General features: G+C 43.9%; 1 protein-coding gene across 1 annotated transcript; it reads left to right on the forward strand.

The window, feature by feature from the left end:
- Positions 1–12780: 12780 nt before the first annotated feature.
- PtA15_3A809 (uncharacterized protein) lies at positions 12781–13313 on the forward strand (the record flags this gene model as incomplete). Its single annotated transcript, XM_053167813.1, has 3 exons — positions 12781–12920; positions 12995–13098; positions 13174–13313. 3 exons carry the CDS (start codon positions 12781–12783, stop codon positions 13311–13313), a joined length of 384 nt encoding a protein of 127 aa, XP_053018993.1.
- Between the last annotated feature and the right edge of the window lie 1458 nt (positions 13314–14771).

Below are 14771 nucleotides of genomic sequence, written 5' to 3' on the forward strand. Positions count from 1 at the left end.
TTAAAAATACCAAAACCTTGTCAACGGATCTTGACTCTGTGCGGCGAAAGGAATCAAATTCATCAACAAATCTATCAAACTCAACGGCATATTCAGTTATTCTGTTGAACGACTAGTCAACTTTTAGGAACATCCAAAGGACCGATTACAAACCTCTGAAAAGAAAACTTAACCATGCAAACTAAAAAGAGTATCTCAAAGGAAGCAGCCAGTTATAAAACCTCAAGAAGGGCAAGAGTAAGACCTGAAGAATTTGGATAACTAGGATCCTGTTAGAAGGGAACTCCGGAATTGTTTGAAGAAAACAGCTGTTTATAAAACCTCAAGAAGGGCAAGTGTAAGACCTGAAGAATTTGGATAAGCAGAGACTGTTAGAAAAACATCCCAGAACGGTATAGTTATTTATATCAATTATTTTAAAGAAAAAAACCCCAATTTGCCCTGGTAAAGAGACCAGAGACCAGATATTATTGTTTCTTTTTCAGAGCACAGTAACAGTTAGCAGTGGATCATCATAATATGAAACTACAAGATCAACAAGAATCAACATGAATATAGCGTTTGGCGTACCAGATTTTGAAGATACAATTAATTCAAGAACCACTTCAAGGAAAAGACCTTTTACGGGGACCCCAGCCATGATTAGGAATGTGAAAACTACAATGTTGGCTCAAACAAAGAAAGAAAGCAAAACAAGATCAGATAATCGATTCAGATATCCTACTGAAGGGGGCTTACCTGACTTAGATGAAACTCAACCAAAACAAAGCACTTCACAAGAAAAAATGAAACAACAACAACAACCTGCTCAGCCACCACATCCTTGGATTCCGGTTCAGCAGCATTACCCTATTTATCAACAACCATCATATTATTGGCCTCAACAACAACAACAATATCAGCCTGCCTACCAACAATCAGATTATCCACCAGGATTTATTGATGAAAATGAACTATTCTATGATGGAAATCAATTCTTCACCTTCTTACGGAAATACAAACAGGCAGCAGATTGGTTTGGTTCAACAAAATTTCAAAGAGCTCTTCAGATTGGATGATTCATAAGAACGGAGGAACTGAAGTGCCAAATCGAGGATATGGACGGTTACAAAGAATGCGACTGGGATACCCTGTGTACAGCAATGATTGACACCTGGGGAGAATTTGATGTTTCAGTTTTGTACACCAAGAAGGATCTATTCAAGGTAGCAGGACAACAGGCCCAACAAGGAATCTTAAACTACCAGACTTACAGAAGATATCTCGGAAAATTCAACGCAATCCTTGATTACATGATGGAATCCTACCAGGTTTGGAAGAAAGAAGAATCCAGTGTTTTATTTTTAAGTCCATTTTCAAGAGAAAGTCAGGAATACATCAAACAAACCTTATTCAACAACGGCAAGCTTTGAAAAGGGAAAAGTGGGAAATATGAAGTTACCAAATGGAATCACCTGGTTGCCACTGCGGAAACGGAAGTTATACGGATAGAGGAAGGCTGCTGGAAACAAATCCAAACCCTGCAGCAAGAACTTGTGGAACTCCAAAAACAAGCAAAGGCTCTAGGCTTACCTCCTGATTACAACCAACAACGCATATTCACAGAGGAACCAACAGAACACGTCCTGGAACCGGCCATGAAAATCACGCAACCTGTTATGGATGTTTTGGAACCAACAACAGATAATTCAGAACTTATGATGGACATTACGGAAGCAGAAACTTACTCTCAGGAATTGGTTTTTGAACAAGCGGCCTCAAAAATCTACCTACAGGATATGGTGGTAAACCAGAAATCAGTGTCAAACTTAATGGATACGCCAATGGAGCTTAAGCACTATTTTATTGACATACTAGAATTTGACTCCAACGGTGTGGATACGGCTGTCCGTGTGAATCAGGAAGAAGTCTTGGATCAATCTGTTCAGCAAATCAAAACCTTCCACCAGGGGAGATATGTTCCCACTCCCCAGGGAGTGCCTTACCGTAACTTTTTTCCATAACTGTGCTGGAGGCCTTTGGTAAAGAAATTTTGAATAGGTATGAACAAGACTGGAAGTCAGTGTAGAAATCATTTGGAAATCATCCTGAAATAAACCATAACTTGCCAAAAAAATCATCCAGAACTCATCTATAATTCATCCAGAACTCATCCAGAATATATTCCTTTATTGGCTCCATGACCAGTGTGTGCTTTCCATGGAGATGTGAAAGGCCCAGCCTGTGATTTTTTCCCCCTCATGTACTCGCGTACATCAGGGGGAAAATTGGTGTCTCAAAACAAAATTTTTACTTTTCATGTGGCTGTGAAAGGCCCATCCTGTGATATTTCCACCTCAATGTACGCGCGTAAATCAGGGTGATTATTAGCAAAGTGCAAAAAGGTTAACTCGCATGTGCACATGTGAATTTTGAAAAGCAAAAAAATACAAAATTCACTAGATCATTTTTGTGAGGAGGACAGGATATATGGCCAAAGTGAATTGGCACCGCAATCCAACCTTGACTTAACTCAGACTTTCACCCTATTAAAACAGTTTTTTGTCATTTTTATCAGCCAAATTCAAATTAATTCCCGCATTTCCAAGAAAATGGGTTTCAATTTCAATGACTGCAACATTACCACATTCCAAAAATCTAAACCCAATAATACCAAGTCAACTTTTAGTTTAATTTTGTACATCAGGGCATATAATGTGAATTACAAGAAACCCATTTTTTTGGAGGAATTACTTTTGAGAATGGGAATTTTGCTTTGCTATCCTTAAAAGTAAGTAAACAGGAGCAATTGATGAGTTGGACTTTGGTTTCTTCCTACAGTTGTACATGGAAAACAAAAGAATTCTACACAACATTGTGTTGACTTCCAAATCAATTGTGACTGACTTTTCACTAACTTCTCCATCCAATTTACTATTTTGGGGATGAGTTACTAATCCACATCAGGCTCACATCTGACCAAAACTCACATAAAATTCAGCTCTGGCACTCCCTGGGGAGTGGGAACATATCTCCCCTGGTGTTCAATCATCAGCCACATCAACTCAACAACAACTATAAGTCAAAAATTGAAGATTCCCACCTTAGAGAAACAACTCAGCAAGATCCACAATTTCTTTGCTCCCCTGAAATCAGTTGAATTTTATTCACAAAATTCAAAGCAAGATTTTCAACAAGCACCTTTTCAAACCTCACTTGGATCAACATGAAGAATTCTTTAACAAACCTTTACCTCAAGAGCCAGGGACCATAGATGCAGACACTGAAGAAAAGGACAACAACCCCATCAGTCTATGCAACCCAAATATCAATACTCCAGATTTCAATCCAGCAAGTGCACATACTTCAATCAATCCAATTCCAATTCCAATGCCTGCTGAAGATGTATTCAAGACTCTGCCGGCCCCAGTTCCTCCAGATATCACCTCAAAACCAACTTTTTCAAGGAATAAATTAACGGACTTACTTCGCGCACTGCGAGAAACTCTTTGCGCACTGTGGGGGTCGTCGTCTCGACGTCCCGCCCCCAGTGCGCGCTTTTGCCACGGCTCTTCGCGCACCGTGCATTCCCCCCAAAAAACGGCTTGCATTTCTTGAGATATTTTTTGATGAATCAATAGAATGACTTTTTATGATCCCCCTAAAAAATAATCAAGTCATTTAGGGGTCTCCTTGAGCCTAGAAAGTTTTGACATGAAAAAATCATATTTTAATGTGGCAGGGACCTGTAATACCGCTTCCTGTGCCCCAGTAGCCCCTAGCCCCAAAAATTTCACAGTATCATGGTACATGTGCAAATTCATGACCTGATAATTTTCAGAATTTTCACCAGCTTTCCTTTAGCCCAAATAGGTATTGCCTTTATTATTTTGCGTATATGTATAACTTTTTTGTTACACACAACAAAGGTACAAAATTCTGAGAGCACAGATAAATATGCTTCAAATTAATTCCCTGAAAGTCCTAGCAATAGTGTGTCATTATAAAATGAGATATAAGGGGTGCGTAGCCGGCTTAGTAGGAAAATTACTGCTAACTGTATAGCTTTTTTGTTACACACCTAAACAGTCCCAAAATTTCAGAAATGTTTTCATTGTGGATATTCTCCGCGCCATAAATTTCTTGGAAATAGTGTGTCATGATAACATGAGATATAAGGGGTGCGCGGCGGGCTTAGTAGGAAAATGGCGGCTACATGTATGGATTTTTTGTTACACGCTGAAACAGTCTAAAATTTTCAGGAATGTTTCAATTTTGCATATTCTCCGCGCCATAAAGCTCTTAGCAATAGTGTGTCATTAAAACATGAGATAAGTTGGCAGTCATTTTCCAACTAAGCCCGCCGCACTACATCTCATGTTATCAAGACACACTATTGCCAAGAAATTTATGGCGCGGAGAATATACACAATGAAAACATTTCTGAAATTTTGGGACTGTTTGGGTGTGTAACAAAAAAGCTATACAGTTAGCAGTAATTTTCCCACTAAGCCTGCCGCGCACCCCTTATATCTCTGGGAAAAATTCTGAAAATTATCAGGTCATGAATTTGCACATGTGCCATGATACTGTTAAATTTTTGGGGCTATTGGGGCACAGGAAGCGATATTACAGGTCCCTGCCGCATTAAAATATGATTTTTTTCATGTCAATTTTCTCTAGGCTCAAGGAGACCCCTAAATGACTTGATTATTTTTTAGGGGGATCATAAAAAGACATTCTATTGATTCATCAAAAAACATCTCAAGAAATGCAAGCCGTTTTTTTGGCAGAAAATGAAGTGCGCAAAGAGCCGTGGCAGAAGCGCGCACTGGGGGCTGGACGTCGAGACAACGACCCCCACAGTGCGCGAAGAGTTTTCCGCAGTGCGCGAAGTAAGTCCGTATTTATAATGATCTAGATAATCTTCATGTACACAAAACTACCAGGACAGGATCAATTTTGGACAACAACTTTGGTAATCAACAGACCCGCCACTTTGATAATCAACAGACCAGCCACTTTGGTAATCATCAGACCAGCCACTTTAGAGAATACATACCATCACAACACACTTTAAAAAGGGTTTATAACCCTGATTTTCATTTTCCCATTCCATCACAACAATTTTCAAGAGGGTTTTCTAATCCAGACGTTCATTTTCCCAAACATTATGCAAGAAAACCAAATCAAATGCAATTTCAACAACACCCACAACAACAATCCCAAAATCAACACCTCTGAAATTCTAATGAATGAAAATTCTTACCAGTTTTACAGGAGAATTTAGCGAAAATCTCAAGAGGAAATAACCACTTTATCATTGACAACTGCTGGGTCATGCCCTCCAATTCATACTTATCTGCCAAATTTCACTGTCACATCAATGTAGAAAAGTGTGCAGTCAAATACCTGTACAAATATTCTGATAAATCAGCCTTGGATGTTGAAGAAGATATTGATGGGGTGACTAGATTCAGACATTCTTGATGGGTAGCAGCTCCAGAAGCATGCTGGAGGATTTTCTCTTGCAAACTATCTGCAACTTATCTCTCTATAATTTGTTTTGACATCCAGTACTATACATGGCACCCCACAAGCAAAGAATGGAAGCCAAGGCAGAGGGGTTTTTGAATTGGTAGAATTTCTGCAGTTTATCCTTCTGATTCAGAAAGATGGAATTTACGGCTAATACTCAATCATGTCACTGGTGCAACCTCTCTTGAGGATCTTTGTACATTTTGAAGACAAATTTATAACAGTTTTTGTTCAGCTTCTTTGGCCCAGGGTCTGTTGGAAAATGATCATTATTTGGAAGCCACAATGGCTGAAGCAAACGAAACAATGATGCCAACTTATTTGCAAAATTTATTTGGCATACTTATAGCAACATTTCAACCTTCATACCCTCTGTGTTTATGGAATTCTTCCTACCATTACATGACCAAAGACTGGAGATCCATCAGGGATTTCAAGATGATGCACTCATGACAAATCAGATGATTGAAGTGATCAAGCCAATCCTTTTACAAAATGGTCTTCAACATGTGGATATCTCAAATTGACAATGCAAATCATTTGAATAATCAGCAGAGATCAGCCTTTGATCAGATCATCAATGCATGTTATTCAGAACAACCTGCTTGCTTCTTTAATGACGGTCCAGGGGGATCTGGAAAGACCTTCTGATACAACTGCTTACTGGAAAATTTCAGATCAACCCAAATAGTTGCTATCACAGGTGCAGGAGGTGGTGAGCTCTCATTTTCCCAACCATACCATCTTAATTTGTATTCTCTCTGAACCCACAGGAATTGCAGCTGTGAAAATGCAATATGGTAGGACTGCTCAGTTGAATTTTGGAATTCCTCAAAAGCTTCTGCAAAATTCAGTTTATTCAATCACAAAACATTCTCAAAAGGCTGATTTGTTGAGGCAATCAAAGCTTATCATTTGGGATGAAGCCCCAATGACACACAGACATGCCCTTGAATTGGTAAACACTGAGACAGATTACTCCAATACTTTATGGATTCAGATCAACCCTTTGGTGGCAAGTTAATTGTACTTGGAGGTTATTTACATCAGGTTTTACAAGTGGTGCAGAAGGGAACATGTCCCCAGATTTTTGATGCAAGCATTGTCAACTCTTACTGCTGGAGATACTTTCAACAAAATATCATCTAACTTCCAGCCAATATGTATGCATCAGGTGATCCTCCATTTCAGAATTTTCTTTTATCCATTGGAGATGTGAAGGTATCACTCAATAAAACAGCAAAATCAACCCACCTACTTCTATGGTCATTCATGGGGGTTCTCTGGAGCAAAATTTGAATCATCTCATAAGACTGCAAGAATATTTATTTAAAACAAATCAACTCTAGAATTCTAGAATCCATTCCATCTCAGGGAAGCACTTACACAAGCTTTGATTCTGTGCAAGATGATCCCCAAAACCTATATTTGCAAGAGTATATCAAAGGGTTGAACGTCTCAAGGTCCCCACCTCATATTCTTCAACTGAAATGTGGAGTTCCAATAATAATGCTCAGGAACCTTGATTGGACAATGGGACTTTGTAATGGAACCAGGTTGATTGTGGAAAACTTGGGTCCAAATGTGATTCACGCAAGAGTCATATCAGGTAACAGAGGTAATGATTCTGTAGCTATCCCTCACATTCCTTTCTTATCTGACCCAGAAGAGTCTGGACTGCCTTTAAAGCGCATTTGAAAGCAATTTCTTTTCATGTTCAGAGTTTATGAATTTCCCTTATCAATATTTCCCCAACAATTGTCTTTCCAGCACAAATTTTGTTTCTTCTTCAAAAAACTTGAATTTATTTCACCAGTTTGCACTAATTTTGGTTTCTTACCAAGTTTTCATTTCAAATTTTCTTTCCTTTGACTGAATGCCTGTTATGCAGATAGTCACCCAGGAATTGCAACATCAAAGTTTTGAAAAATTTAATCCGTTTCCTATGAGCTGTCACATTACCCTTTTGCCTTTCACCTCCTGTGATTTACAAACCCCTATAACTTTAACACCCTCTGGAACACCAAATTTGGGGGCTTCCCCTTGTATGTGCAATATGAAAACAGCACTATCACCAGCAACGGTGCAACAAATGCAATATGTGTATTGTATAGGCATATACACTGTATTGTATTTATTTTTGAATACAAAATGTCTTGGTGTATTTGTATTGGGGCATGCTAAATGCACCCCAAGTTTTTACTTCATGTACACCAAAAAGAAGGGGTAAACTACTGCACTATGAAAAAAAACTGGAGAAACTGGTGTCAGTTGACATGCAGCATACTTGAGTTCAGTCTCCCTTAGAACAAGCTTCATACAAAATGAATCCCAGGGTGGTGCACCCTGGAATATTTGGAATTTACTCAACGTTTCAGGCTAAGCAGTATGTTGAGACTCTGCTTAGCCACACTAACTTTGGAGATGTTCAGCTGGCACAGCAGTGGCACCTAAGTACATACATTACCAGTGCCCTTGTCAACTGGGAGGCATCCCTCCAGCAAACACACAAGGCCTTAAGCTTGACATACACCCGGGAGGGATCCCTCCTGGACAACTGCTTCATACCCCAGTTGTCCGGGAGGAATCCCTCCCAGACAACAGATACATACAACGTCCATAGAGCAGTCGCCCGGGAGGGATCTCTCCCGGACGACTGCTTCATACACCAGTTGTCCGGGAGGAATCCCTCCCGGACGACAGATACATACAAGAGTCGCCCGGGAGGGATCCCTCCTGGCCGACTGCTTTGTACAACAGCTGTCCGGAAGGGATCCCTCCCGGACGACGGCCCCATACAACAGTCGCCCGGGAGGGATCCCTCCCGGACTACTGCTTCATACACCAGTTGTCCGGGAGGATCCCTCCCGGACAACAGATACATACAAGAGTCGCCCAGGAGAGATCCCTCCTGGCCGACTGCTTCATACACCAGCCGCCCGGGAGGGATCCCTCCTGAGCAACGGCCCCATACAGCAGTTGCCCGGGAGGGATCCCTCCCGGTCAACAGATACATGCAAGAGTCTCCCGGGAGGGATCCCTCTTGAATCACTGTTTGACAAAGCAGTCGGCCAGGAGGGATCCCTCCCGGGCGACTCTGGTGTGTATCTGTCGTCCGGGGGGGATTCCTCCCAGACAGCTGGTGTATGAAGCAGTCGTCCGGGAGGGATCCCTCCCGGGCAACTGTTGTATGGGGCCGTTGTCCGGGAGGGATCCCTTCCGGACAGCTGTTGTACAAAGCAGTCGGCCAGGAGGGATCCCTCCCGGGCGACTCTTGTATGTATCTGTCGTCCGGGAGGCGGGAGGGATCCCTTCCGAACGACGGCCCCATACAACAGTCGCCTGGGAGGGATCCCTCCTGGCCGACTGCTTCACTGCCAGCATAATTGGCTGGGTTGAGGTTATCCCAGTTAAACTGGAATGCACTCAACCAATTTAAACTTGGGTGATCTCAACTGATGGAATATAAATCCAAGATACCCCCCTTGGGTTTATATTAAATTGGTTGAGATCAACCAAGTTTAAATTGGTTGAGTGCATTCCAGTTAAGCTGGGATGAATTCAACCCAGCCAAATATACTGGCAGTGCTTCATACACCAGTTGTCCGGGAGGAATCCCTCCCGAGCGACGGCCCCACACAACAGTCGCCCGGGAGGGATCCCTCCTGGCCAACTGATTCATACACCAGTTGTCCAGGAGGGATCCCTCCCGCTCCCGGGCGACTGTTGGAGGGATTCTGCCCGGTCAACTGTTGTGTTATGTTGTCAACCGGGAGGGAGTCCTCCCAGGCAAGACAGTTGCATATAGCTGTTGACCGGGAGGTATTCCGCCCGGTCAACTGTTGTGTTGCGTTGTTGACCAGGGGCAGGAGGGATTCCTCCCGGTCGTGTTATGTTGTTGACCAGGAGGAATCCCTATTCCTCCTGGTCCACATGGGTGGGTGTATGTGGCCTTGTCTGGCGGAGGGAGGGATCCGCTTGAAAGGGTGCTTGTATGTATTCTGCTGTGCCAGCTGAGCAGCTCAAAACAAACTGTGCACAAAGTTAGTGTGGTGGCTGGTGTGGTTAAGCAGAGTCTGAACATACTGCTTAGCCTGAGCTAATCCATAAAAATACATGGAATCAACCAGGAATAAAGCTGGACAAACTCAGGTATGTGGCATTGTATCAGCCCGGATCTGACATGTCAACTGACACCAGTTTCTCAATGTTTTTTCATAGTGCTGGCTACACCAACAAAATTGGGGCATTCTTAATTACACCCCAATCTTCAAGGCCGGGTACCCACCTGGCCACCCCAAAAACATTGGGGTGCTTGCATCAAAACTCCAGAAGAGCTTAAGATATTGGGGTGCAATCCAATTTACCCCAAAAGAGATGGTGTACATGAGGGGCGCACCCCAAACACACTTCCGGAGGCGGTCATTGAGGGAAGGTGGACTCCAATCAATGCCCGGCGCAGACCAATTGTTGGGGAGTTGCTACTCCAACCTCTCCTTGGTGACCGGAACATACCGGGTACTGGTCATTGAGGGGAGTAGCAACTCCTCTCAATGACCAACCCAGACCGGTCATTGAGGGGAGTAGCAACTCCCTTCAAACCAGTCATCAAGGGTGGTAGCAACTCCCCTCAATGACAAACGCCAATTAATCATTGAGGAGAGTAGCAACTCCTCTTGATAACCAACCCAGACGGATCATGAAGGGGAGTTGCCACTCCCTTCAATGACTGACAGAGACCAGACATCAAGGGGAGTTTCAACTCCCCTCAATGATCTGAAATTCCCCTTGATGATCAATTGGTGTTGGTCATTGAGAGGAGTAGCAGTCATTGAGGCAAGTTGCTACTCCCCTTGATGATTGGTTGGTGCTAGTCATCAAGGGGAGTTGCTACTCCCCTCAATTAGCGGTCTGTCCCGGGGATTGAGGGAGTCCACCTCCTCTCAATAACCAGTTTATGCCAGTCACCAAGAGGAGGTGGTACTGCTTTCAATGACCAGTCTGTGCCGGGGATCAATGGGAGTAGCAACTCCCCTTGCTGACCGGTATGTGCGCCCGGGCATCAAGGGGGGTTATTCTCCTTGATTACCGGCACACCGGTGGTTGAGGGTAATGCACAGACCAGCCGACCGGTTTGTGTGGGTCTTTGAGGAGCCAAAACCGGTCCTCTTGGTGCCAACCGGTGTGAAAAGTTGGGCTGGGTGCCGGATATGTATGTACATCTGGGGTGTGAAGGGGCTCACCCCTATCACAGGGTATCAGATTGGAGTGCAGGGGGTTTGCACCCCATTATGATGGGGTGTCATGGCCATGTACACCATAGATTTCACTTGTTTTGGGGTACCCTGTGGCTCACCCCAACTTCCATGGGGTGTGTAAGTGTACACCCCAAGTGGTTTGGGGTACACATCAGCTGTTCACCTTTTTGGTGTCCATGAAGTAAAAACTTGGGGTGCATTCAGCATGCCCCATTTGTATTGCATTGGGAACCCAATACAATACAATACATTTCAAAAAAAAAAATGCATTGACCATGCCAATCCACAAAATATTACATTTGGGGAGGGCAATACATTATGCAAAAAATAAATTGTATTGTATTGGATAAAAAATACAATACAAATACAATGTATATGCTATACAAAACAATACAATACATGAAATATACAAATACATGTATAGTATTTGTTGCACCGTTGCCACCAGCCAAAATGACACATACTCCTGTCTAGACTGAATCTCAACCTCCTGTTCAGGCAAGCAAAAATACCTCAACCAGGAGCCCCTTGTAGCTCAAATCCCTCAAATATGTATTTATAAGGAGCTCCCTCTCCCCCCCCCCCCCCCCCCCTAAAGATAGCAATTGGGTACCCACTGCGGGTACCTGGTACCTGTTTGGCAGGTGTTGAAATCCCAGTGTTGCCGGTGTAGGACTCCAGGGATGGATGGGTAATCAAAGTTCCTTTTGAAGGGGAAATAAATTGTATGATAGGTTGAAAGGCTATTAAAATCTACGGGTGGTTTGAAAGACCTGCCCCTCTGATAGTACTATGAAAATAACCAAGAGTCTTGTAATCAATCCAAGTTTATTAAAGCCTCTGAATCACAAAACAAAACTTCAAGGGTTTCCCCTACAAATCTTCAAAAATCACAAAAAAAACAAGGGTTTCCCCTTTACAACCTCCAGGAAAAAAAGATGAAGGGTTTTCCTTCTACAAAAACAACAATATTACAATAACCAAAAACAGAGCAATAATCTGCACCCAGCCACCTAACATCAGCAAGCTGATGCACCGTGGCCCACCATCCATCCCTGTCTAGCAGGGTTAAAAAATGGTGAGAGGATGACTCCCAGCGCGCCGCATTGAAGGCATTATGCAAAGGGGGGCCACCGAGTAGAGCCCCTCAAACTGCGCAAGTGCAACAGCGGAGGGGGTGAGGACAAACCGCACGCTGGAAGTACAGCGGCAGAGGACGCCCTGAGGTAAACAAGCAAGCAAGCCGAGGCCCATCTTATAGACGATCCGCCACTGCCCTACCTGACTCCAGCAGCAAACTCAACTGCTGCATTCATCAAGCCATGACAACTATGCCACCGCCATGCCCCTCCAATGCCTCTTGACCTGCGGGGCACTGCTCTCACTGGCTAGGCGTTGTCAACAAGACCCTTGTTTGATATTAGGTTGGTCTTATGCGTATTTCTTTGTAATATTGACCGTGATGACAACCACAACTTGGCTCACATACATTCTGTCCAACCAAAAAAAAAATTGCATTGAATCTCATCAGCAACTGTTGTCAGAGCATCAAGCTACCCTCCATCCTCAGCCTTGCATCAGCACTATCAGTATCAGTGTCGGCATTGGCACCGGCGCCAGTGTCTTTGTCTTTTGCCTGCGCCCTCAACAAGGAACTCGCCCTTTACTATTGCAAAATCGCTATCAACCAATACCACCTCGCCTCCGACCATCCCCCCCGACGCCGGACACAACGAGGGCCAGAAAGCGCGTGCCGAGCTCCGCATCCTCGGCATCTCTCTCGCCCTCCTCGGCAGTATTGGATACGCCCTCTACGAGATCTGGTACAAGCGCACGATCGCCTGGTCGGACTCCTACCTGACCCCGCTTGGATCAGAAGGGGGGAAGAGGAGGAGGAGCAGGGGCGACCGAAGGGCAGATTGGAACCGGACGGGACGCACGGCACGGCGCCGCCCAGCCTCTACGGCCAGGACACAGCCTGCTCGACGCAAACCTCATGAAGACCATGCTCGGCCTCGCGTCACTCTGTCTGCTCTGGATCCCCAGCCCCCTGCTCAACTGGTCGGGCATTGAGCGCTTTGAAGTCGTCAAGGACCCAGCAATCGCTTGGATGATCTTGGGCATCATCTTTGTGGGCGTACTCTTGTAAGAGCCTCCCCCCTCTTCGAAGATATGTTCCAGAGCTCATTGACCGTGTCTTTGCCTCTGTATTTCTGTAGCAATGCTGGCTTCATGATCCTGATAGGCCTTTGGGGCCCAGTCTTAGCAGTTGAGTCTACCCTTCCCTGCTCTCCCCACCACCACCGCCAAAAACACCCACTTGGTTTCCTAGACTAGAAAGACTAAGGTCCGCAGACCCACTTAAACTGAAGCTCCTCTACCCCTCTTCAGTCCGTAGGTAACTTGTGCACCTTGGTCCTGATCGCGATCGTCGACCACACTATCATCGGCGCGATCAACTCCCACGAGTCCGACCGGGCCGTGCCCCCCTTCGGCATCCTCAGCTTCATCGACTGCCTCTCCATCCTCAACTTCTAGAATTCATCCTCCTCCTCTTTGTCTCTCATCTTCCCCTCCACCCCCATTTTTTTGTGGGTAAGCATGTTGTGTACTTTTAGTCTTATGTGGAGTCTGAATGCACCTTCATGACCATCAGCATCAGTACCATCATCATTATCATTGTATTGGCAATCAAACTTGTAATATTTTATTGAAATAAGTACAAATCATACATCTTCAATATCTAAGAAGCTTGACAGCCTGGTCCATCACTAGATGCAGAACCGCTTGCTTGTTGGGGAATCAAGGAACTTACCGGAGACGGATCCTTGAAGCCAAAGAAATCGTAAATGATATCGTCCCTCTTGAGCTGGATCAGGGGGGTCAAGGGAGAGAGAGACATGGGCCCAGCGGACATCCTCGTCCTCGAAAGGTTCGGGCCGGGCTTGGCAAGTTTTCTGGGGAATCAATGTTTTCACATCTGCTTCTCATTAAATTATAATCCTGACCCTCCTGATATATCTTCTCTCAGCCTTCCTCCCATTTTCAAAATAATTTTTTTTGGCTGGTGAAGCTGCGTGATGACGTGTAGATAATCTGATTGTTGTGTTAGATCTGGTTTGCCCACCCATACAGCATGTACATATATGAATCAAAACTTCTCCATTGAGAATCTTTGGGGCCAAGTCTCAAGCTGATGGCTTTGCCACTGAAAATCTAAAGTACAAGCCTCTTTTCATCCCTTGTTGAGGGAATCATTGACATGGAGAGGCCATTGATATACATTGCAATTCCCTCCTGATTAATTCCCATTCATCATCATGTGTGATTGTTTATTCTCAATTTCCATATTATTGGCCTGCTTATCTTGAGTTGTTGAAATTTTGAACATTCAATCAGGATGATGGTGGGAATAAATTGACAATTACTTAGTGCATTATGGGTAAACTAAAACATTCTAAAATATGCTGCGGAGGCCAGCCTATGACAGAGAGATTGCAGCAGCGAAGCCGCCTTGGCCTCTAGTATTTAAGAAAATGTGGTAGATTCCAAGATAGCTCTTACTTTTATATAGTAATCTCTATCAGACCTAAATATCTAATTCAATGTGTTTTTAGACTGGTTATAGCTAAGGATAACGTGGTTTGTTATGGTGAAGTTCCTCTACTGTTGTTGATGTTATAATTTGTACTACTACTTCTACTACTACTACTACTACTACTACTACTAATATGCTAATAAGGAGAATGGGTTGTTGGTTGGTTGGTTGGTTGGTTGTTGGTTGGTTGGTTGTTGGTTGGTTGTTGGTTGGTTGGTTGGTTGGTTGTTGTTGATTGTTGGTTCTACTACTGCACTAACACTCTACTGACTGACCAACTCTATGCTACTCAATACTACTACTGCTAACTACTACTACTAAACTACTACTGTGACCAAACCTCTGTAGGCTGATGGGGAAAAAGAGAAATTATGGGGGGGGGGAGAAGAGCTCCTTTT

Source organism: Puccinia triticina, chromosome 3A (genome assembly GCF_026914185.1).
Source record: "Puccinia triticina chromosome 3A, complete sequence".
Classification (NCBI taxonomy): Eukaryota; Fungi; Basidiomycota; class Pucciniomycetes; order Pucciniales; family Pucciniaceae; genus Puccinia; species Puccinia triticina.